The 25,017-nt window shown below is 50.7% G+C and overlaps 1 protein-coding gene and 1 long non-coding RNA gene across 2 annotated transcripts in view; one reads left to right on the top strand and one right to left on the bottom strand.

The window, feature by feature from the left end:
- The window catches only part of LOC149340956 (uncharacterized), a 74,539-nt gene that overhangs the window by 25,486 nt on the left and 24,036 nt on the right, over positions 1-25,017 (top strand). Inside the window, exons 2-3 of the long non-coding RNA XR_016283681.1 lie at positions 7,909-8,025; positions 8,835-8,947. This is a non-coding gene — a long non-coding RNA (uncharacterized LOC149340956). The remainder of the gene's footprint in view (positions 1-7,908; positions 8,026-8,834; positions 8,948-25,017) is intronic.
- Positions 13,791-25,017, bottom strand: part of LOC149340957 (uncharacterized) — a 69,614-nt gene continuing 58,387 nt past the window's right edge. Inside the window, exon 4 of the mRNA XM_089549898.1 lies at positions 13,791-13,878. Within this exon, the coding sequence (XP_089406024.1) occupies positions 13,818-13,878 (61 nt within the window). The 3' untranslated portion in view covers positions 13,791-13,817. The remainder of the gene's footprint in view (positions 13,879-25,017) is intronic.

The following is a 25,017-nucleotide window of genomic DNA, read 5'->3' on the forward strand; positions in this document are numbered from 1 at the left end:
AGGAGGTATTCCGGGGACTGGAATGAGAACAGTTGGGGAGAAGAGTTAATGGAGAATACCTGAGTAATCTGCGATTCACTGATGACATTGCCTTGCTCAGTCTCTCAAGAGATGAGCTGCAAAGCAGAACGGTAGGTCTTAAAATTAACATGCAGAAAACCAAAGTAATGTTCAACAGTCTGGCAAGGGAACAGCAGTTCGCAATTGGTAGCGAGGTGCTGGAAGTGGTAAGAGAATGGCTCTACTTAGGGCAGGTAGTGGCCGCTGATCCAGATCATGAGAGGGAAATAACTAGAAGAATAAGAATGGGGTGGAGCGCATATGGCACGTTCTCTCAGATCATGAATGGCAGTTTGCCGTTATCCCTCAAGAGAAATGTATATAACAGGTGTATCTTACCGGTACTCACCTATGGGGCAGAAACGTGGAGGCTAACAAAGAGAGTTCAGCTTAAGTTAAGGACAACGCAGCGAGCTAGGGAAAGAGAAATGATAGGTGTGACGTTAAGAGATTGGAAGCGGGCGGAGTGAGTGAGAGAAAAAACGGACGTTAATGATATCCTAGTTGCAATGAAGAGGAAGAAGTGGGCTTGGGAGGGCATGTAATGCGAAGGCAAGATAACCGCTGGTCCTTAAGGGTAACGGAGTGTATTCCAGGAGAAGACAAACGTAGCAGGGGGCGGCATAAAGTTAGGTGGGCGGGCATACGATGGCTGCAGCGGGCAAAGTACAGGGTTAATTGGAGAGACATGGGAGAGGCCTTTTCCCTGCAGTGGGCGCAGTCAGGCTGATGCTGATAATGATGATAATGTCCCCGTGAATGTGTCCATAAAGTTGATTATTCATAGAAACGAATATCCGGGAAAAACAAGCCAATTTATTACGAAAAGAAGTTGGTGACGAGAGTTTGCCTCTGTGCATACCGAGGAGAGCATTATTATTCAATGCAGACAAAGCTGAGCTACGTGAAGGGCGTTCTCTCGGTCACCATTGTCCCAAAGATACTGAAGCGTTTTCTGTGGAGACCCAAGCCATGGCAGCACTCTTCGATGGCTAGATTTAATCCAAGTGTTTTTTGTTTTCTTCATAAGCGCACTAAATTCGCATGTGTACTCGCCACTCTTGCTCTTCATAGAAGCATTCAGTTCCATTCTTGATGATGACGATGAATTCTTATGGCGCAAGGCCATAAGAGGTCAAAGAGCGACACGGCACAAGGTTTTTTCGTTGCACAAGGTGGGGTCAAAGACCCATTTCCCAAGTATTTCACCCTAAAGAAGCCGAGCACCAGGCCAGGGGAATCTTGTGCCCATTGTATCGCCGGTGGGCATCCGGCGGCACTGGGGACATTCAGTTCCATTCTTCCGAACTTCACGCTGGCCATTGTAAGGCTTTCGACTGGCTTCGCATCGCCTTCACTAGACAGCTTCCAAAGAATTTTCTACATATTCATGAACAGCTTGCTTGGTTGAGATGTAGGATGTTCTGGCTGTTCAGAAAGAGTGGTAGCTAGTGTACTGACACCGTCGATGTGCATCAGTGGGTCGAAGTGCAACATCACAAGATAAGCTTACAATATTGTAAATAAACAAAAAAAAACGAAGTTGTGCAGCTTGGTCTAGGCGAGTGGTTGCGTTCCTTTTTCCTCCGAGGAATGCCGCAGTTGTTTTTAGCGTTGGTGGCGTCAGAGTTCAACTCCCTGGACGAGTGTTCGCGCCCTGCTCGTTTCCGGTGTCCCCGTATACCTCCCTATACTAGGTGTGACCGTGGCCGGGGCACAAACAGGTGCTGAGTTTACGTAGCCACGAGCTCAGTGCCACGAGATCATCGCCGCGCGCATTCGTACCGCCTTGTTGACTTCAAAAGTGTGCCATCGGCATTCTCAGTTGACCCAAGTAACGAGCCCATCAGCCTGTATTCTGAGGTTTGTTCACCATTGCTGTAAATTTTCTGCGTGGACACGTCGACCTACGGAATGCGCTGTACGCCTCTTTAGCAGGCTACGAGACGACGTAACAGCTTGCTGCCTTTGAATACCCGCGCCTTGTGCATTCTTGCCTGCCCTCCGCTTGTTAGGGCGGTGACTGGAGAACAGAACAGTGGAGGGGCAACCCACAAGTAGGCGTGAAGTTATCAGCAGATCAGCTCAGGTCTCCTTGACGAGCCGTTAAAGGTTTCAGAGCCGCGGCCGGGCTGCAGCGGGGTGCTTTGAGGGCTCCGGATCCGTGGACCGTGCGAGTAACCCGAGAGACGCTTAGACAGCCATGCTGCTCTGTTGATACTTATGACTTGGAGGCAAGTGCTGTCTCGCTTTTCGAAGAAATTACTGAGCGCTTCTCCCGAGTTCTGCATGTAGTAGAGGGCAAAGGCGTGGTCGTAGTTTCCTGCCTAGCCGAAGGCAAGGAAGCTGTAGGCGTTCATTCTCTCCCTTTTGCTTTTGGAAGAACCGCCGCACGGGAGACAGCAGCGAACGGATTGCTCATTTGGTCCAACCACGTGACAGCTATTGTTTTTTTTTCGAATATTTTATATTGGTTGTACGTAAACCTAAGTTCTTGGTCTCCAGTACCGTTCTGCCTCTATCTAGCAAGCTCCCTCCCTGGTGAGGAAATTCATCGGCCACAAATCACGTCAGCCTCCGGAAAATTAAGAGTAGGGGATCGAGAGAAAAAAAAAAATTTACTCGTGCGCTGCGACAAAGACGAGGTTACTGCTTTGCATTGGTCGAAATGCTTACTGAAACGCAGGAGAGAGAGAGAGAGAGAGAGAGAGAAACAACTTTATTGCCATAGCTTGAGTGGATGCTTGTAGCACGACAAAAAACAGACAAGGGACAGAAGACGAACGGGACAAGCAGCCGCCGCGGTGGCTCAGTGGCTATGGTGCTCGGCTGCTGGCCCGAAAGACGCGGGTTCGATCCCGGCCGCGGCGGTTGAATTTCTTTGGAGGAGAAATTCGAGGCCCGTGTACTGTGCGATGTCAGTGCACGTTAAAGAACCCCAGGTGGTCGAAATTTCCGGAGCCCTCCACTACGGCGTCTCTCATAGCCTTAGTCGCTTTGGGACGTTGAACCCCATAAACCAACCAACCAACGAACGGGACAAGCGCTCCCGTTCTTGTCCCGTTCGTCTTCTGTCCCTTGTCTGTTTTTGTCGCGCTACAAGCATCCACTCAAGCAAAATGAACCAACTCGCCCAGCAAAAAGTGTTATTGAACTTTATTGCCATAGAGTGGCGGGATTTAGGGCAGGTGGGCTTGGTGTGGCCCCCAGGTGGGGGCGACTTCCTGGGCCCACGAAATGAGTGCCAGTTGGATGCTCTTGTCTGGCCTTCTGAGGAGTTGGTTCCATCCTTCCTCGGAGGGAGCTGGCAGTAATGTTCTAGGGGGCGGATTTCGAGCGCAACCCCAGAGGATGTGCGCCTGGGTGGCGATTTCTCCCTGGTAACAATTTTGGCAGACGGGGTCGTATTCCCCGTCTGTGATGAGTGAAAGCCTAGAATGGCTAAGGATGGAGTGTGTCTGCAACCTGCGGAGCAAGGTGGCTTGCGCTCGATTCAAGTCGGGGTGTGGAGGCGGGAACTGGCGTCTCATCTCTCTGTGGAGGTTGGTAATTTCGGCAAAGGTCTGGGGAGCCTCGGCAAGAGCGTCTGGGTCCGTGGGGCCGGCCGCCGGGTTGGTTAGTCCTCGGGCTAGTCGGTCGACCCCTTCGTTTCCAGAGTTTCCCGCGTGGGCGGGTGCCCAGACCAGGTTGGTCTTATGGTCGGGAGTGCAGCCGCGAAGGATGCGTGCAGCGGGGTGGCAGATAACACCTGCCGAGTAATTTTGTATTGCTCTTTTGGAGTCGCTGAGGACTGTGCGGGTACGTGGGTCAGCGATGGCCAGCGCGATGGCGGTTTCTTCTGCCGCTGTCGGAGAGTGAGCTACTACTGCGGCGGCGGTGACGAGAGTAGATTGTGGCGTGGTTGCACAAGCCACGTATGTGTTTGCACTTTGCCGTGCAGCATCTACGTATATTGCGTGTTCGTCGGCAAGGTATGTGGCATCTAGTGCTTGGGCTTTCAGCTGACGGCGCGTATCATGGCGGCCAGGTAGCATGTTTTTGGGGATTGGTTTTATAACTAGGCGGCTATAGACCCCTATCGGAATGGGCGTCGTGGGGTGGACGTCGCCTATGGGGTTGATGTTGAGACGGTCAAGTATGAGCCGCCCGTGTTTAGTGCGGGAGAGGCGGTGCATTTGGGCGGTCTTGTGTGCCTCTATGAGTTCTGTGAGCGTGTTGTAGATGCCGAGTTGGAGGAGGTGCTGTGTGCTGGCGTACTGAGGTAGCCCCAGTGCCGCTTTGTACGCTGAACGTATAATGCTGTTCACAGCTTCCTCGTCCTTCCGGCGGAGCTAGGTGATAGTAGGGGTAGGAGTAGACTATCCTGCTAATGAGGAAAGCTTGCGTGAGCCGACAGAGGTCATCCTCCTTCATACCTCTGCGGCGGGTGCTGATGCGGCGGATAAGTACAGCGTTATGAACGCCGCTGTGAGGTTCTTAGTTTTGTTATTTCATTGCCCAAAGTTTGTTTTCATGCAAAGAAGACGTAAACACACTGAGAAAGTTAGGTCCTTGCGAAAATTCTCCACGTATACATAACGAAGTCCGTACTAGCGAGGTACGACTATATATAATTCCGAACCACGATGAGGGTGAAACGCCGTGCCATGTTTGATGAATACATAGTATAGCGTTGTGCTAAAATAGGCTAGTGGGAAAACAACTCAAATGAATAAAGAAGGAATGAAGGGATGGTCTAGCCAATACCATGCGACTGACATACACGTCGAATGCATAAGCTTTGACTGATTCGGTTGCTTCGTAAGCAGCGTCACTTTTTCCCGGACCATTTGCGTTGGGAACTATTATTTAGACGCTGAACAAATATATTCCAGATGCTACATCACGAATAGTTCACCTACCACGTGTTTTTTTCGCCACATTTTGCATTGGGCTGATCATGGTGAAAAATTCGTGGTCGGTGTCGCACAAATCTATTCACTCAATTTATTCTTTTCATTCACAGTTAGTGAATCGAATCGATTACAAAGAGGCGCTATGGAGTGCATAGGCGCGCAGTTGTCCTCTCCTTTTTAATTTCTCCGGCACCAGTCCTGTTTTTAGTTTGCGATTCTCGTGGGCATGGCTTCGTCATCATTCTTTTCTTTCCCTTTCCTTCTATCATAGGACATAAGTTAGGTTGGCGAGCTGTTTTCGTAAGGATCGGCAGCACACTACACTTTTCTTCAGGCGTTTTGCAGGGGCTTCAGATGCCTTGCAGAGAAGCGAGAGGTTTCGCTCAGGTGGACTTCGACGGGCGAGCCGATGTAAAAAACGCGCATTCCAACCTATGCGCCGTTGTGGCCTACCTGTTTTCACGAGTGTAATTTAAAGAAAGTGGACATTTGTGATAAATAATAAAAAATAACAGCCAAATATACAACGAAGCCGCTTACAAATACATATAAATGGATACAACTTGGTTCTGTCGTGCCTTAATGAGCGTTATTCCTGTCGCGTGTGTCCTGCAAAATTTGTATGTTTGCTCATGATTGTGTTTTTTATCAAACCGGTAATATAACACGTATCATCAAATATCCCTCAAAAGCGACCTTAAAAAGCGGTATTAGTTGCTGTCGACATAGAAGCCATACATAAACGCTCCGAGCTCTCATGCCAGAATACCGGCTTTTCTTCTTGCGTATACTTGGGATAGTGTATGCAATGTCGGGTGCAAAATGTGGTACGCAACATTAGAGGTTGTATGGCTTGCTGCTTTTGCGGCCATTTTCGGCATTTAGGCCAAGCTGGAGCGCCACTCATCGAAACGAGCAAAATGACTTGCCTCTGGATCAAAACGGTCTCCTTCGATCACAGTACACCACATATCTAAGGTGCCGTAACTAGTTGTTACCAAGCTTCTCACATGATTCTCGGTCGATAGATTTTTATTTGCCTACTCAAATTTGTTCTATTTATTTTTGATTTTTTTGAAGCCGGTATCCGACCTTGAGGTCGCTCAACCTCAGATGCTTAGAAACACTTCTAGAAAAGCTACCAGAGCCATGTCTGTTAGTCGGAGAACTCCTCTTTCTGGGGAAGTGGAGAAACTAATCCCAGAGGTCGCATTTTAGAAGATTTTATTCTGTGCAGTAATGTGTGCCTACTGAATTCAGGAAAGCCCATGTACTGCTCCCTAAAAACTGCAAAAATTAGCAGTTTAGATTTATCGTTTAGTTCACCATCACCTTTTAATGATGTTAAATGAGATCTTCTGGACAACCCACGCGGAATGGATCATTTTCCACCCATTATTATACCTGAAGAGATAACTGTACAGCAGCTGTATCCGACCAGTAGTCACATACGAGGCAGAAATGAGGAGGCTAACGAAAAGGGTTCTGCTTATGTTAAGGACGACACAGCGAGCACTCAGGACCAATGCCACTCCGCTAGCCCCGATTACACTGTGGAGGTCGACAGGACCAACACACCGAGGTATAGCCCGCAGGCAAATCGTTTATTTGGGGTGATTCCAAAATACGATAACCGCCCTCGGTAGCGCAGGCAGCAGGAAACGGGCACGGGGAAAGCTCGATGTCACCTGGAAAAGCCGCGTTTGTCTCATGGCTCCGTCCATCCCGTCCATCCCGTCACGCGTTGTCTCATGGCTCCTTCAACTCTCTCCCCGTGGTGGGCTGCCCGTGCGGCCACCGAATACACGAGGGGGAAAGGAGGGTCGCCCACGTGACGATGTGGATGCTGCTTCCCAGCTTTCTTCTCTGCCAACCCCGAGAGAGCCGGGAGGGTAAGGGTCGCTGTAGGCCATTTGAGAGAGTTCGGCAGGATATGCGCCGCCTAGGGCGGTCGAAGGGTAGACTGGATGCTCGCAACTGTTATCCCCAACCGTTCCCAATCTAGGTCTCCGAATACCTCAAGCAACTAGGCGGTGAATAGCATTGGAAATATAGTGCCTCCCTGTCTGACATCCTTCCGTACTGCAATTTTATTGCGGTGGTTATGGCGGACACCTGCGATCCTCTAGTCAAGTGCACCCTCGGAGGGCGAAGCCCTCCTCTAAAATAAGCAAATCACGGAACATGTGCTACTCTCGCTTGCACACACTTCCTTCTCTCGACCTCATCCCCTCGACCTCATCCCCTCCGTTACTCGCATCCCCATCCCCCGAAAAATTAATTTGGGCCCACTGCTCTCTGGAGTCCCGTTGTAGTTTTTTCGGGCGCGTTCCGACTCGTCCTATAGAAACTGCCCCCTTCCATACGCCGACCTAGGACAATGCCACTTCCATTGTCTTATCGCCCTCCCAATACCTATACTTCTCTCAAAATCCACCTAGCGTGCCTGGCTGGGATCGGCACAGCTGGCCGACTAAGTAGCCCTGGGCGCTCTCCCAATGTCGTGCTGCTCTACCCTCCACCATGCTTTTCCATCCGCCACCATGATTTTCATTACAATAATTCAGCAATATGATGGCTTCCAAAATTCCCGTCATAAGCTGTTCTAGTGTGAAGACAGTGGCATTCTTCGGCATTGAACCCCAGTCCTCCGGCTCAGTAGCCGAACACCCTTACCACAGGGCTAAGGCAAAATGCAACAGCAGCCATGGGCTGTGCACTGTCCGGGCGCGTTAAAACGTCGGGTTGTCCAGATTATTGTGAAGATCTTCACTGCGGTGTCTTTCATAGCTCATGAGCAGTTTGGGGACGTTAAACTGAGCACAGCATGTAGCACTGTCACCTTATAAAAGCTGAAGCTGATCCAGGGGTTGCCTGGATCTTTTCTTATCTTGCCCTTAATTCCCTTACTCCCCCCCCCCCCCCCCCCCCCCCTGGTAACAAATTTGTGCAGGTCCGTGCTGTACCCGAGCGCGGGGCTGGATGACCGGAGGAACAGGAGAAGTTGTCCACGTTGCTGCGCCTGAAGCCTTGGGCGGCAGAGCTCACCGTCTCCGAGAACCTGCACACGGTGAGCACATCGCGCAATTCAGCCAAAGCTAAAATGCTGCGGAACCATCTAAATGCATAGTCCGCAGGAGCAGGACTAAGGAAAGCGAACTTTTTTGGATGTCTAGAGTATATGAACTCCCCTTACTGTCACAGTTGTATTGTGGCCATGATGTTCATGAATTATAAAAGATCAGTTGCGTTTGGTATATTTGAAGGACTGGTCATACTTGCAGTCTTGCTTTACATGTTGTTGGCACCTGTGCACTGCTGCAAGCGCGCTATAGTAGAAGATATACGCGCAGTGCAAAAGCAAGGAGGTGACACATCAGGGAAAAAAAAGGCGAGGATCCGTGTGCGAAACTACATATACATGAACTACGCGGACGACTGGGTGCTGTGTGAGTATTTGGAACCCCGGGGCCTGCTGAACTAGTTGCAAGTGAAATTAGTGATGACACATTGGAATGATGCGTGAGTCACGGATACGCTGCGAAAATGCTGAGAATGATTGAGTAATTGGGTGCGATGTCAGGCGTCACTGCAATTCAGCAGTGACGCCGTATGGCTGCTATTTAGTAATTACTTCCTTATTATAAATTTACTTCACCGTGGGGGATTTCCCTAAACATCGCACTACTCCTGTCTTCTAAGGTCCCTATAGTGGCATGCTAATTGATCGCATGTATAAAAAGAGAAAAAAATTCCAGAAACAGAAAAGAACAAAGAAAATACCTGAAGAGAACCGTAGCAGCGTAGTAGCACCGGGCTAACCGTGACGAAAGTTGACAATGGGCTACAGTTTCAAACCCCCATAACGAATTTGCGCAGGTCACGACTGTAGGCAGACACGTGGTTGGATGACTGGAGGTGCAGGACACGTTTTCTACGTACACGAGAATCTTTGGACGGCAGAGCTCACCGTCTCCGAGGACCGGCACACGGTGAGCACGTCACTTATTGCATTCCGTGCGACAATGCCGCAGCGTCAACGAGATGGTCTGTAGAAGCAGCAGGATTGTGAAAATTGCAAACTTGACTTGGCTGCACAAAGTACCTGCGCTCCCCACACTCCCACAGTTGTGTTGTAGCCAGGGTGTTTATAATATATCTCAAGGCAATGATGTTCGGTATATGAACGGACCAATCATGCTCGTCAGTGGGAATTTCGAACTGCATTTTCTATGACTGCTCAACTGTGAGCATTATGGAGTAGTAGTATAAACTTCATTCCGCAAAATGGGACGGGGTTTAGGGGTTGGGGTCTTGAGCAGCAGGTGGTGTTCCTAGGTACAGGGTCCCATTGGTTCTTGCTGCCTCCTCGGCCCGCTCAACCAGCGCAAGCTGATCTTGCGGGTCGGAGCTGGACAGAAGCTCCTCCCGCTGCTCGACTGACGGGTTTGTAATTTTGGGCTCTATCGGGCTCGCCCGACAGCCCAATGTGGAGTGGTAGAGGGTGGCTATCTCTCCGCACCACACGCATTCTGGAGTGTATTGCGAAACACAAGGCGCCATGATGTGAGGAGAAAGAGGCCTAGCTTCTCTTTCGAGGGTGACAGCGCCCGAGCAGTTACTTTTGTGAGACAGGATGAACATCATAATCAGAGAGGGGGGTGGGGGGGGGGGGGGGGGGGGGGGGTGGAAAGGAACGCGGATTTCGCGCGGACTGTTGACGACGCGCAGAGACATTGCAGAATCGTTTGGAGATAGCGACGGCCCCACGGAAACGTTTTCCCTTACAATCAGGCTCATCCTTGCATTGATTCCGCGGAACAAGAATTCCTTGCTGCTGGAGGCTAAAAAAAAAATAATGTGGCTTGTAACCGCTTATGAAGTGAATGAACGTAATGGCCTCATTATACGCGGAAAGCTTACAAGAAGGTTAGGCCCTAGCGTCCAATGGTGCCCATCAGGGTGGTTCCTGTTATCGTGTTCTCCCCGCCTTTTCGGTCGGGTTTTGCACGTTGTTCGGCGGCTGCCGGCATGGTTCACTGGAACAAATTATTCGCTTTGTCGCTTTGGGGACCATAGACGAAGACACGTACAAACTGCGAAAACGAAGTGCCCACAGTAATTTTTAACTGGCTAGCGAAGCAGCACTTACCACCAATTCGTTCTGCACTGTTTAGTTCACACGCTTCTACTGCAAAATTACAAGACATCAACATGACGAAAGCCGGCGCTGTGGCCGCTGGGCCCAAAAGACGCTGGTTCGATCCCGCGGCGATCACGTTTCCACGGAGGCGACATGCTAGAGGCCCATGTGCTGTGCGATGTCAGTGCACGTTAAAGAACCTCAGGCGATTAAAACCTTCGGAGACATTAACTAAGGCATAGCCCATATCGTGAACATGAAGACAGGAGGGACTCCGACTTATAACTTTGTTTAATGAAGGTACAGTCGGGGACAAAAGTCTCCGGACCACGTGTTCCTCTAACGAAGCCGATAGCTTTGCTAATAGTCGGCGGCTGGGGACCACCCTTGTGGAGGCAAAAGTTAAATTTTTGTTCTTTCATCTCCACAAGTGCGGTCTCCAGCTGCTGTCTGATAGTAGAGCTATAAGCTTTGTTTGAGGAACACGTGGTCCGGAGACTTTTGTTCCCGACTGTACCTTTATATTTCTATATCGATCGGCACACTGCTGTAGGTACCGAGGAAGGCCACAGCAAGGACACGTGGACAAGACATCCGAAAGATACCACGCACGCTTTTTTTTTTTTACTGGACGTTTTGTTTCATAAACGTTCATGAAACAAAACGTCCAGTATAAAAAAAAAAAGGTCTGTGTGGTTGCTGCGGGCTTCTGCGGTACCTGCAGCAGCGTGCACCCTCCTCTTGCGCTTCGCTTTTTTTTACCCAAACAACTTATATGGTTCCAAAATTTCCTTGGCCCACCTTTAGCTGCGCGATCAGGGGATTACTTTATTTTACTCTGGACGAGGACCTATACAAGCAGTTTCTATCATCGATAAGATTCCCATTTTCGGTCTATTCCTTCCTCTCTGTTTCCCTGAAGCCACCCGTAGTTGTTCAATGACCTCCTTAAATTCCTTATTGCGTCAGCCTCGTGGTTTCCTTTTCCTTCCCAGCGGTTTGTAACTTTGCTTGTTCCATTTCCATACTGCTGAGTAGTTCTAATTACAATCCCACTTTTCCATGGGGCGTTAATCTTATGCTTTCTCAACGCCTGCTGCTATTAGCGCTATTTGTTGGACGTTGAATTTTGCTTTCGTTTTTTTTGTGCTTTATACATTTCTCTTTTGATCAGGGCACGCATATGCAGAATAATACATCTATGATCACATCCTAGGCTATACTCTCCCTCCTCGTCTATTTACATTTTGGAAAGCTTGCTGTACAGGGTGTTTCACGTAACTTGAACCAGTGATTAAAAAATGTGGTGAATCGGATTTGGGTGCAACCAAAGACATATTGTTTCCCGTCGTGTGGCGCTCCTCAGTGTATCTTTAAAATTCTGTTTAATTAGTTAAGCATCAAATTAAGCAAGTTTCCTAATACTCACTTTAGAGGCACGTGCGTTCTGTTAAGTGTGTAGAGGGGGTTTAGAACGAATCGATTCAGTTTTTTGTAGCAACGTACTTCCTCCTGATCATCATCAGCCTGACTACGCCAACTGCTGGGCAAAGACCTCTCCCGTTTCTCTCTATCTAATAACCCTTTCTTTTTGCCAGCTGCGGCACCCGTATCCCCGCAATCTTCTTAATCTCATCCTCTCACCCAACTTTATGCCCCCCCCCCTCCCCCCCTACTACGTTTGCCTTCTCTTGGAATCCGCTCCGTTACCCTGAAAGATCAGTGGTTATCTTGCCTTCGCATTACATTCCCTGAAAATGAAAATTGGTTTTGAGGAAAGGAAATGACGCAGTAATTGTCGCACATATCTCGGTGGACACCCTAACCGCGCCGTAGGGAAAGGGATAAAGGAGGGAGTGAAAAAAGAAAGGGGGTGGTGGTGGTGAAAAGCATTTATTCGGCTATATTGCAATTTATTCGCCTTCGTCGTCGTCGCCTCTCTGGCTGCGACTTCATTCTCTTTCACCTGATGATTCCCATCGTCATCGCTTGAGGCTGTTCGCTTGGAAGACGTCTCTGGCGAAAGGGCTAGAATAAACGTCTTACGTGAAGTCTTCCCTTACAATATTTACAGAGAGGTGCTTGCCCCTGAGAGGCCCCTAGTGGGTCTCGCCCCTTGCAATACTTGGCGGACTCCCTCATTCCGGGATCTCGTTGGTCATGACCACTGCGCACGTCCTCCGAACCAGGCCCTGTTGGGCGGATAGTTCCTGGCAGCCGGGCAGGACCGCCCCCCCAGTCCTCGCGGGTAGGGGAAGGGGTAATGGGGGGGAGAGAAGGATTTTTCATGCATGCCCAAACCATGTGGAAGGTGTCGGCCACCTCCTCACAAAATGAGCAGCGGCCTTCCAAAAAGGATTAAAGTGCTTGAGAACCGCCGGACACAGCAGGGTGTTTTTAATGTTTGTAAAGAGCCTGAGGAGAGTTCGTTCGCCAGCTTTACCCAGTCCCTTCATAGGAACCGGGTAGCGCCGGCGTGCGGCACGTTAGTGCTCAGCAAAGTCTTGAGAAGAAATAAGAGGGCTGTGATCTGGGTTAAGGTCCTCGGAAGGAATGCCTGGTGCCCGGTGAGTGAGTGCGCGGGCTACCTCATGGGCGGCTTCGTTACATGGCATGCCTTGGTGGCCGGGGACCCATATGATTGAGCGATGAGTTGGATCGCCGTCGCGAGTACTATGGTGAAGAATTTGGTAGAAGAAAGGAAGAGGGGCCGTCGTGGCGGTGGCGAAAAACATTTATCAACAATTAAACAATTACAGAGATGTGATTTGGGTAGGGCCCTATTGGCACCTTCCCCTCACAATACTAGGTGAAGCCCCTATTCCGTAATCGCATTGGCAAGCAACGCCATCCTCGTCCGTTGAACCGAGACCTTTTTTGGGTCTTGAGGTCTTGACAGCCGAACAGGACCGCCTCCCAGTCCTCTCTGGTGGTGTTGAGGCGGAGGGGGGGGGGGGGGGGGGGGGGGGGGGGGATAGATGGGCAATCCCAAACCATGCGGGAGGTGTCAACCACCTCCCCACAGAGCTGGCACGCGCCGTCAAAGGATGTGTTGAAATACTTAAGCCCCGCCGGGCACAGTACAGTGTTAGAGTTTTGATGAGGAGGCGCTCGTCAGCGCGTCCAGTCTCTTATAAGGGGTCGGGTAGTGCCGGTGCTCCTCCTTGTAGTAATCGGTGATTTATTTGAATGTAAGGGCCAGATTGTCTGATTCGGAGTAGGCTTCCAAGGACAGGGAGATAGCCCGGGGAGAGAGTGCGCGAGCGGCCTGATCGGCCTGTTCGTTTCCCTGGAGTCCCTGGTGACCGTATGCCCAAATCAGGTTGCGTGAAGCTGGATCTTCGCATCGGCAGCTAAATTGCAGTATGCGCCAGGCAAGGGAGGGCCACTGAGCCACCGCGGCTCCGCTTAGGCCCCATTTATTCCTCTTGATTTCATCTACGATGTCCTTTGCCAGCTGCGGCCACCGTATCCCCGCAAGCTTCTTAATCTCATCCGCCCACCTAACTTTCTGCCGCCCCCTGCTACGTTTGCCTTCTCTTGGAATCCACTCCGTTACCCTTAAAGGGCAGCCCGCAAGGGCACCTTGTGTAACGAGGTGTTGGTGCTTGGCGCCACCACGGACCCTTAGCCCCCATACAGAAGCTGTCATCCGTACCGTGGCGATAGGTTGAAAGGTGGAGGGAAGAAACCTTGAACGGTGGCGGTCGAGGAAGTGGTCAATCCTCGGCCGATGGGCTCCTCGTCTGTCTACCAGGCGGGGAGTCCCGGGACCTTCCTCTGTGTATAAGGGTGAATCAGAGGCGACAAAGTATCAGGAACCCTTAGTTTATACATGCCGTATGGAAAAATCTGCAAAAAAATCTGATCGACCCCCGAAAAGGGGTCGCACCGATGTGAAGAAACTGAGTCCACAGAAGCCAGAAACGTTTGCGAAGTTTTTTATGCTGCACTCAAACACTAATGTACCGGTAGCCAACCTATCTGCATTTGTCATCGCCAACACCCTAAAAAGTTGTGTAGGCAAAGACTACAAAGCAAAAAAGCAACGAACCGGAGACCTCCTTGTAGAAATAAACACAAAAGAACAGAGCACCAAACTGATGTCATTACAGAATCTTGGAGAAATGAGCATACAGGTAACCCCGTACCGCACCCTGAACCACTCAAAGGGCGTCATATCTGAATATGAACTCCTACAGAGTACCGATGCGGAAATGGAAGAACTAGCCGAACAGGGAGTAATAGCAGCCCGACGAATAACCATCCGGAGAAACAATGCTGAAATCAAGACCAAACATATTGTACTAACTTTCAATAGCACAACTCTGCCTGACTCCATCCATGCCGCATACCTCCATTGTAAAGTCCGCCCATACATACCGAATCCGAGACGATGTTTCAAGTGCCAGCGCTTTGGACACAGCATGTTGGCCTGCTGAGGCAAACCCACTTGTGTCACATGCGCAGAAGACGCACATACAGAAGAAAGATGCGAACGCACACCAAAGTGCATCAACTGCAATGGCGCACATGGCGCGTACTCCAGGTCGTGCCCAGTCTGGAAAACAGAAAAACAAATCATAACTTTGAAGACCACAGAAAACCTGTCCTACCTTGAAGCAAAAAAACGCGTCTCTTTCCAACAGAAAGGGGCATACTCTGAAGCGGTGACGCGGGGACCGCCGCCGCCTTCAGTTTCTGTCGGCACACAGGTCGATCCGAAGGACCTGGGGACGACAACCAAGTCCCCACCACAGAAGTCGGTGACACAGTCCACAGGGCTGAAAATTTCGCGGGAAGACCACGCGATCCTCGCCGGAGGCCCTCAGGCCCCACTTTCAGCAGCGGCATCCTCGGCGACAGACACCCAGAACAGCTCTGCTGAACTGGACCTGTTGCCCCACCCCTCTAAGAAGGCAACTGCTGACCCAAGAGACTCTGCCCCTGGAGCAGAGCATGATTCACTATTGCCAACAAAAAAGACGAATGCGAAGTCCACGGGCCATCGCAAACAAGAAACATCCTCCACGTTCACCGTGGAGGAGATGGATGTCAGCGAAAGTCCGCTGACATCTAAAACACACGTATCCGCGGATTCTCCGCGGAAATCCGGCGCCACGAAAGTGGCGATGGATACAACTCCTGGTTCGCCACCGCTGCAGCGGCGGCGAGACTCCCTAGAGAAAAAAGGGAAACCACGAATCACTGCCCCTGAGAATAAGTAACTTTCCCCAATCCCCAACTTATCACAATGGCGTATCTAATACAATGGAACTGTAGAGGTCTACACAGAAACTACACAGACATAACCGATACGCTCGAAACAATGGCACCTACAGCTGTGTGCCTGCAAGAAACGAACCTTGGGCCACAGCACACAAACATCTTAAAAAAATATAATATTTTCCGGAAAGACCGAGTGCAAGCTAGCCGACTCTCAGGAGGCGTCGCTATCATAACGCAAAGCGATGTCCCTGCAAGAGAGGTATCATTAAAGACGAACTTAGAAGCGGTCGCAGTAAACATCATTAGCCATAAAACAATAACAATATGCTCTGTGTACATACCACCACACAACACAATAGCCATGCATGACATAGAAGAACTTCTGGAACAGTTGCCAGAGCCATATGTAATAATAGGGGATTTTAACGCACACTCCTCATTCTGGGGAAGTGAGCATACTGATTCCAGGGGTCAGCTCATCGAGGATTTTATTCTTTCGAATAACATATGTTTAATGAATGCGGGAAAAGCCACGTACTGCTGCCCCAGCTCTGGAAAAATGACCTGCCTCGATTTAGCATTTGCATCACCATCTGTTTTTAATGATTTTATTTGGGATGTTTTAGATGACTCCCGGGGAAGTGATCACTTACCTACGGTTTTAAAACTAACATCAGCTACATTCGTCCTCCCTACGAAGCCACGGCGATGGAAAATTCACCTCGCCGATTGGGCACTTTTCAGAACGAAGGCCACACTAGAAAAAGAATATGCCGAAACCCTTACTATAGAAGAACTAAATGAAAAATTTGTCACATGCTTAATATCTGCAGCAATAGAAGCCATCCCACAAACATCTGAAATTTCACGAAAAACACATAAAGTTTGGTGGTCAATGAATGCTCAATGGCTAAAAAGCAGCCAAACAAGGCTTGGGGCAACCTTCGCAGATATCCCACTGCAGGAAACTTGCTCATCTTCAAAAGGGCTAGAGCCAAAGCACGATACATTAGACGCAGCGCAGAAAGGGCATCATGGCAAGAGTACATATCCTCCATAAACAGCTCAATATCATCAAAGAAAATGTGGGAGCAGGTGCGGAAATTCACAGGAAATTTTACTCCGTTCACATTTCCAATGCTAACAACACCCGGTACTCAAACATTAGAAGAGCAGGCCAACATATTGGGTGAGCATTTTTCCACAGTTTCAAGCGCATCCAACTACACACACACATTTCAAAAGCACAAAACAATAGTAGAAAAAAAAAGCCTGCCCTTTGGAACATGCATACATGAAGACTACAATCAGCTTATTACCATGCAGCAACTAAACACAGTACTAACATCCGGTAAAATGACAGCACCAGGCCCAGACAATATACATTATGCCATGCTTGCTCACCTCTCTGAGGCTGCCATAGAGGCTCTCCTAAAATTTTTCAATAAAATATGGATGAGTGGAGAAATCCCCCAAGCATGGAAAGAAGCAATCATAGTACCCTTTCTAAAACCTGGCAAACCACAAACTAGTCCCACCAGTTACAGGCCAATAGCACTAACTAGCTGTATAGCAAAATCATTCGAAAGCATTCTAAACATCAGACTAACCTTCATACTTCAGTCCCAGCAACTTTTAGATATACACCAGTGCGGTTTTAAAAAGACATGTTCCACAACCGATCACCTTGTACGCTTTGAGAACACAGTCCGGGAAGCGTTCATCCACAGCCAACACTGTATCGGAGTCTTCTTTGATCTGGAGAAGGCTTACGATACCACGTGGAGGTTCGGTATCCTCCGTGACCTAGCGGACCTAGGTATCCGCGGCAGGATGCTGAGCTGTTTGAGCGACTTCCTGACCAATCGAACGTTCAGAGTCCGCCTAGGCGCAACCTTCTCCAAGACTTTTATCCAAGAAACTGGAGTGCCCCAAGGGTGCATCCTCAGCACGACCTTATTTGTCATCAAAATGAACTCCATAGGAAAAGTAATCCCAAAATCGATAATGTACTCAGTTTACGTAGACGACCTCCAAATAGCATGCACGTCTTCCAGCATACCTACCTGTGAGCGGCAAATACAAATAACAATAAATAAACTGGCTACCTGGGCAGATAGAAACGGATTTAGATTTTCCCCTCAGAAAACAGTAGCGGTTCTGTTCTCTTTGAGACGAGGCCTACAGGCCGACCCCACACTATATTTAAACCAAACCCCACTACCTGTCAAACAAGAGCATAAATTCCTAGGGATGACTTTCGATAAAAAGCGCACTTTCTTGCCACATATAAACAGCTTAAAGAAAAAAGCTTCCCTGGCCCTCAATGTGCTGAAAATACTATCAAGAAAACGCTGGGGGTCTGATAGAGCTTCCCTGTTACATATATATCGTTCTCTGGTTCGCTCTAAGTTAGACTATGGGTCCATAGTATATGGCTCAGCAAGACCGTCCTACATAAAACGACTGGATCCTGTCCACAATTTTGGTTTAAGGTTGTCTTCCGGTGCTTACAGAACTTCACCAATAGCAAGTCTGTATGTGGAAACTAATGAACCTTCCTTAGAAGATCGAAGAACAGCACTAACTTGTACATACATCCTCAAAATCCTTTCTCAGCCCAAACATCTCTGTTACCCAATTGTCACGAAATGCCCATCCCCAATACTCTTCAACAACAAGCCCCATGCGATTAAGCCGTTGCTCTTGCGCTTCGAAGAAAAATGTCAAACTCTGAACATACTAAACGAAATCAAAAATATTGCCCCAAGACACGAAGCGCTGCCACCGTGGTACACTCTCCCCACAGTGTGTGACGTCACACTAACACGCCTCAGGAAAACCTGTACACCACACGACCATATAATACAAGAATATCTAGCACTACAAGAAAAATACAGAAATTACACGTCATTTTATACTGACGGGTCAAAAACTCATGCTCATGTAGGAAGCGCAGTAATACAAGGAGAAAATAAAAATGCAGTACGACTGCCGTCTTGTGCTACAGTTTTCACCGCTGAGTGTTATGCCATTTGTGTTGCGGTACAGAAAATAACAAATGAAAACATCAAAAACAGCATCATTTATACAGATTCACTGAGCGTTCTTACAGCATTAAAATCCAAAAATGCCACGGAGTCACTGAGAGAGAGAGAGAGAGAGAGGGAAAGGCAGGGATGTTAACCAGAAAGGATTCCGGTTGGCTACCCTGCACAGGGGAAGGGAATGAGGGGAATTAAAGAGGAAAGAGAGAAGTAACGGGAAATAATCACAGTCTGTCAATTAAGGCAGTCGCTCTCAAAAAGCGAAAGAGTGCCTTGTAAGCCTTGATGGCAGTTGACTGTTGTGGCCACGGACCGAGGATCTTGGCCTCTGTGAAAGGGCGAGGGTCCAGGCGGTCCAAAGCACATCGCAGCTTATGTCTTTCGGCTACAAAGGCAGGGCACTCACACAAGATATGGGTGATTGTCTCATCACAGGCGCAGTTCACACAAGAAGGGCTGTCGGCCATCGCGATCCGGAAAGCATACTTATTCGTGAAGGCAACACCGAGCCATAGACGACACAGTAGTGTTGCTTCACGACGCGCTACATTACACGGAAGACGGAGGCGCAGTCCAGGGTCCAAAGTCCTGAGGCGACGGTTGCACAACTCACCAGAGTTCCACGCCGAAAGTGTGAGCTCCAGCCTCAAAGAACGAAGCCCACACGCTGCGTCAGCTCTCGTAACGGGGATATTAACGGGGATTCCATCATTGTGGGCAGAACGGGCAGCTTCGTCAGCCTGGTGATTGCCATGAATGCCGCAGTGGCCCGGCAGCCACTGGAAAATTATGTTATGTCCTTTCAATGTGGCGTCATGGTAGAGCTTGCGGATTTCGGCAACGAGTTGTTCGTGTGACCCACGGCGTAGTGCAGTTTGCAGGCCTTGAAGGGCTGCTTTAGAGTCGGTGAAAACTGTCCAGTCATCTGCAGATTCCTGACTAATGAACTGAACTGCAGCCCGTAGGGCAGCTAGTTCTGCACCAGTTGAAGAGGTGAGATAGGTAGTCCTCACCTTCATTAAAATAGACCTGGCCGGTATCACCACAGACCCAGCAGAGCTTGTTGAAGTCACTGAGCCATCTGTGTAGACATGTATGCGGTGTTTATGGTTAAAATGCAAATGATGCAGTGTCAGTTGCTTGAGAGCAGGCAATGATAAATCAGATTTCTTATTAATTCCAGGAATAGATAGGTGCACCCGGGGTTCATGGAGACTCCATACGGGTGAGCATGATCTTGATGGGTGGGCGAACTGCGAAGGAAGATAGGCACGGTGAGCTTGAATTACATTTGCAAATGCAGTATGTGGTCTGAGTACGGGTAGAGCTGCAAGATGATGACTCGGAACTCGCGTGAGGTGCCGAATGTGTGTTCTCATGGTTTCAACAGCAATGTATGAAGTAACAGGATGCTCCCCAGCGACAAGAATAGTGGCTGCCGTTGAGGCACATTTAGGTAGCCCAAGGCAGATTCGTAGAGCTTGCGCTTGAACACTTTGAAGTGTCTGAAGGTTTGTCTTTCTGATATTGTTTAAAATGGGAAAGCTATACCGCATGTATCCCAGGAACAGCGAACGGTACAGTTGAAGCATCGAGCGTACAGATGCACCCCAGGACTTTCCCCCTAGGAAGGAGAGAATATGAACAATCGCTGTCAGTTTCTTTCGCATGTCGTAAAGATGGGGACTCCACGAGAGGTTCCTATCGATAACAACGCCAAGGAAGCGATGGTTTTTCTCATAGGGAATGGCGTTGCCATTAATATTGTCACGTAGCAGTTGGTACAGGTAGCGCCGCGTCCAGACGGCAGAGGAACGCCAACACCGAGATGATGCCAGCGCACACCGAGACGGCCAGGATGGAACGCCGAGCTTCGTCTTCTTCAGCAGCGAACCGCGTGGCGCACGAGCTGCGTGCCGAACAGCCGCCGAGCGGCTATTGTTGTAGACGCGGCATTACCCTCCCTCTCGGAAAGAGCATCGGCCCGATGCTTTAACAAGAAAATAGAGAGAAAGAAATAAAAAAAAACACAGTAACACACAGCACTTAGTCACTGAATGTCTCGCGAAAAATAGGGTTTCATCCGCACTACATGAACAATCTCTGGTCTCTGCTGACGGCGAGTAGTCTGGGAAGCCCCATCCGGGAGAACTTCATAGGTTACGTCACTTAGCTGACGGAGAACTCGGTAGGGGCCGAAATACTGCTTGAGCAGTTTTTCGGAAAGACCACGGCGTCGAATGGGGGTCCATACCCACACTTTGTCGTCCGGGGCGAACGTCATCAGTCTGTGGCGGCGGTTGTAACGTCGGGCGTCACGGTCTTGTTGGTTCATGATGCGCACTCTTGCAAGTTGTCGAGCTTCTTCTGCGCGAAGCGTGAACTCCTGGGCGCCAACGTCGGGGTCGCGGCCATCATGGGGCAGCATTGCTTCCAACATTGTCGACACTTCGCGGCCGTACAACAGACAGAAGGGCGTCCTCCGCGTTGTTTCCTGTTGAGCCGTGTTATACGCGAAAGTAATATATGGCAGGATATCGTCCCAAGATCGATGCTCAACGTCAACATACATGGACAGCATGTCGACGAGAGTTTTGTTGAGGCGCTCGGTCAGGCCATTCGTCTGGGGATGGTAGGCGGTTGTTTTCCTGTGAGTAGTGCCACTCAGCCGCATGAGGGATTCCAAGAGTTTGGCAGTGAAAGCGGTGCCTCTATCTGTGATAATTAGTTCTGGAGCGCCATGGCGGAGGACGATGCATTCCACGAAAAATTTCGCAGCCTCGGCTGCTGTGCCGCGCTGGAGGGCCTTGGTTTCAGCGTAGCGCGTAAGGTAATCGGTGGCAACGATAATCCACCGGTTTCCCGAAGATGATGTTGGAAAAGGGCCGAGAAGGTCCATGCCAACTTGCTCAAACGGGAGTCTGGGCACTTGAACGGGATGCAAAAGTCCAGCTGGCTTGACAGGGGGTGTTTTTCTTCGTTGACAATTACGGCACGTGCGCACATAGTGTCGTACAGTCGCTGCAAGCTTAGGCCAGTAATAGCTCTTTTTGATCCGAGCCAGAGTGCGGGCGTAGCCGAGGTGACCTGCGGTGGGCTCGTCGTGACACGCCTGCAAGATTTCTTCACGGAGATTCGCTGGAACAACGAGGAGGTAGTCGCTTCCGGTTGGAGAAAAGTTGGCTTTGTACAGCACGTTGTTGCGCAGACAAAAGGAGGACTGGGTTCTTGCGAAGGGCTGGGGAACCTCCTCGGTACGTGCTTCCAGGAAGTCGATGAGAGGTTTCAACGCCGGGTCTTCACGTTGCTGACTGGAAATAGTCGCTGCGTCTACGGCTGCGATGAGAGGAAAGTCCGGTTCGTCGTCGTCGAGCGCAGCTTCGACTGGATATCTGGACAAGCAGTCGGCATCGTTGTGCTGGCGCCCTGATTTATACACGATGGACATGTCAAACTCCTGAAGGCGTAAGCTCCAACGCGCAAGGCGGCCAGAGGGATCCCGTAAGTTCGTCAACCAGCAGAGACAGTGGTGGTCGGTTACAACTTGAAAATGCCGGCCGTACAGGTAAGGTCGAAATTTTGTCACAGCCCATACCACGGCAAGGCATTCTTTTTCGGTCGTGGAATAATTAAATTCAGCACGAGACAGAGTGCGGCTGGCGTATGCTATTACACGCTCAGCACCGTCCTGCCACTGGACGAGTACAGCACCGAGACCCACGTTGCTGGCATCTGTGTGGACGAGAGTCTCCGCCCGAGAATCGAAATGACCAAGGACAGGCGTGGATTGCAAGCGTCGCCGTAATTCATCAAATGCCTGCTGCTGCTGTTCTGTCCACGCGAATGGGACGTCCTCTCTTGTAAGATGCGTCAACGGTGCAGCAAGTCGGGAAAAGTTGGCAATGAACCGCCGGTAATACGCGCAAAGGCCCAAAAAACGCCGGACCGCTTTCTTGTCCGAAGGAGTGGGAAAGTTGGCGACGGCAGCTGTTTTAGCAGGATCCGGCCGGACTCCACGATGGCTGACGACATGGCCCAGGAAAAGGAGCTCCTCATAACCAAAGTGGCATTTCTCGGGCTTCAACGTCAGGCCGGCAGATCTTATAGCCTGTAGCACGGTCAAGAGGCGCTGGAGGTGTTCTTCGAACGTTGGCGAAAATACAACAACGTCGTCCAGGTATACCAAGCACGTCTGCCATTTCAGGCCCGACAAAACAGCGTCCATCATTCTCTGAAATGTTGCCGGAGCTGAACACAAACCGAAAGGAAGGACCTTGAACTCATAAAGGCCATCCGGCGTCACGAACGCTGTCTTCTCGCGATCCCGCTCGTCAACTTCGATCTGCCAGTAACCACTTTTTAAGTCCAGCGAAGAAAAGTAGCGCGCGTGCCGCAGCCGGTCAAGAGAGTCGTCAATGCGTGGTAACGGGTAGACGTCTTTCTTGGTAACCTGGTTAAGCTTCCGGTAGTCAACGCAAAATCGCAGACTACCATCCTTCTTCTTAACCAAAACCACAGGCGAAGCCCACGGGCTCCTCGACGGCTGAATAACACCATCCTGCAGCATCTCTTTGACTTGTTCAGCTATGGCTTCACGCTCCCTCAGTGAGACACGGTATGGGTTTTGTCGAATTGGTCGGGTACTGTAGTCCGTAATGATGCGGTGCTTAGCGAGAGGCGTCTGTTTGACTGCCGACGTAGACGAGAAACAGTCTTGGAACTGATGCAGTAGGCCGACTAGGCTCTCCCTATCGGCTGGGGGTAAGTCTGGGTTCACGTCGAGGATCAGCTGAGGTGTGCAAGAATTGCACGTTTCGCTCTGGAGGGCAAGGCAGTCGTTAATTTCAGCGATTCCCTCGAAGTATGCGACCGCAGTGCCCTTGGCGATGTGTTGCCGTTCGGTCCCGAAATTCGTTAGAAGGACATCTGCCAGGCCGTTCCGTAGCGTGACGATACCCCTCGCGATGCAGACCCCATGAGAGAGCACAAGCGCAGTGTTCTGTTCTGCTACGCCGTCAGCACTGCACCGGTCGTCACAAATGACAGTAACGAGGGCACAGGATCGCGGAGGCACGGTCACATCGGCGTCGATTATGCGCAGGGCCACTCTGCGTGGTTCGGTGTCGGCTGAAATCGTTCCAGGGGTCGAAAATGTTACCAGACGATCAGGAAGGTTTATGATGGCACCATGCTCACGCAAGAAGTCCATTCCGAGGATCAGGTCTTTGCAGCAGTGCGGCAGAACAACAAAAGTGCCAACAAAAGCAGAATTGGCAATGGTGACTCGAGCAGTGCATCTTCCGACAGGCGTCATGAGGTGACCGCCAGCAGTACGAATTTGAGGTCCATCCCATGCTGTCTTTACCTTGCTGAGGCGATCCGCGAGGTGCTTGCTTATTATCGAAAAGTCCGCGCCTGTATCAACTAAAGCAGTCACTGGGTGCCCGTCAACGTGAATGCGGAGGTCGGCGCTAACTGCATCGGTGTCAGGGAAACTCGGGTTCACAGAATCGGGCTGCGGCGGCATCGGGATCTCGGCATCGCGCTCCGGCGGCGTTCGGGGGTCTTCGTTATATCCGCTGTCAGCAACCTTCCCCCCTGAGGTCGCCGCTTTCAGTTTCCCCGGCGCGGGCTTGGAGACCGGCCCCGCCGTCCATCTGGGAAAGCCTGGCGGCTGGGCGACGTGATGCGTGCGGGAGACGGAGATCGGGGTCGGCAGGTAGAGGTGGTGTCATGGGCAGCAAGGTACTCCTCTATTTCGTGGGGTCGCTCACCGAAACGGGGACAGGGAGCGTCACGTGGGAAACCCCGGAGGCCGATTTCACGGTAGGGGCAACGGCGATACAGGTGGCCGGCTTCCCCGCAATGGTAACAGAGCGGCTGCTGATCAGAAGTGCGCCAAACAGCCGCCTTCCGGGCCGGTGGACGCATGGCAGGTCCTCGCTGAGGCCGCTGGTAGAATGACGGTGACGGAGCGGTTGGCGGCGGCGGGTGGTACGGCAAGCGTTGCACAGGTGGCAACTCGGAACGGAGAGCCGCGGCGTAGCTCATGGGGCGTGGCTCCGGCATGACTGGAGGAGGCGGTGAAAATGCTTGGCGAATCTCGCCGCGCACAACCTCGGTAAGAGCCGCAGCCGTCGGATCAGAAGAGGCAAGGGTCAGGTTCTGGAGCTCTTCACGGACCACCGCGCGTATGAGCTCACGCAGCGACGCATTGTCGCTGGACACGCTCAAAGAAGCCGCACTGGCGCTTGGCTCACCGCACAAGGAGTCATTTCGGCGGCAGCGCTGATGCAAGGCCCGCTCAATGGCGGTCGCCTCTTTGATGAAGTCGGCTACCGTCTGCGGGGGATTGCGGACCAAACCAGCGAAGAGTTGGTCCTTCACACCTTGCATCAGGTGGCGGAGCTTCGTGGATTCCGCCATATCTGGGTCAGCGCGCCGACAAAGACGGGTCACGTCCTCGGCGAACATGGCAACGCTCTCATTAGGCTTTTGGACGCGGGCGTCCAGGAGGCGCCGCGCACGATCCCGGCGGTCCGTGCTAGCAAAGGTGTCCCGGACCTGCTGGCGAAAGGTATCCCAGCTTTGGAGATCGGCCTCCCTGTTCTCGAACCAAATCTTGGCTCCGTCTTCGAGGGCG

This window comes from Amblyomma mixtum, chromosome 6 (assembly GCF_055824585.1).
Source record: "Amblyomma mixtum isolate Tamu chromosome 6, ASM5582458v1, whole genome shotgun sequence".
NCBI lineage: Eukaryota > Metazoa > Arthropoda > Arachnida > Ixodida > Ixodidae > Amblyomma > Amblyomma mixtum.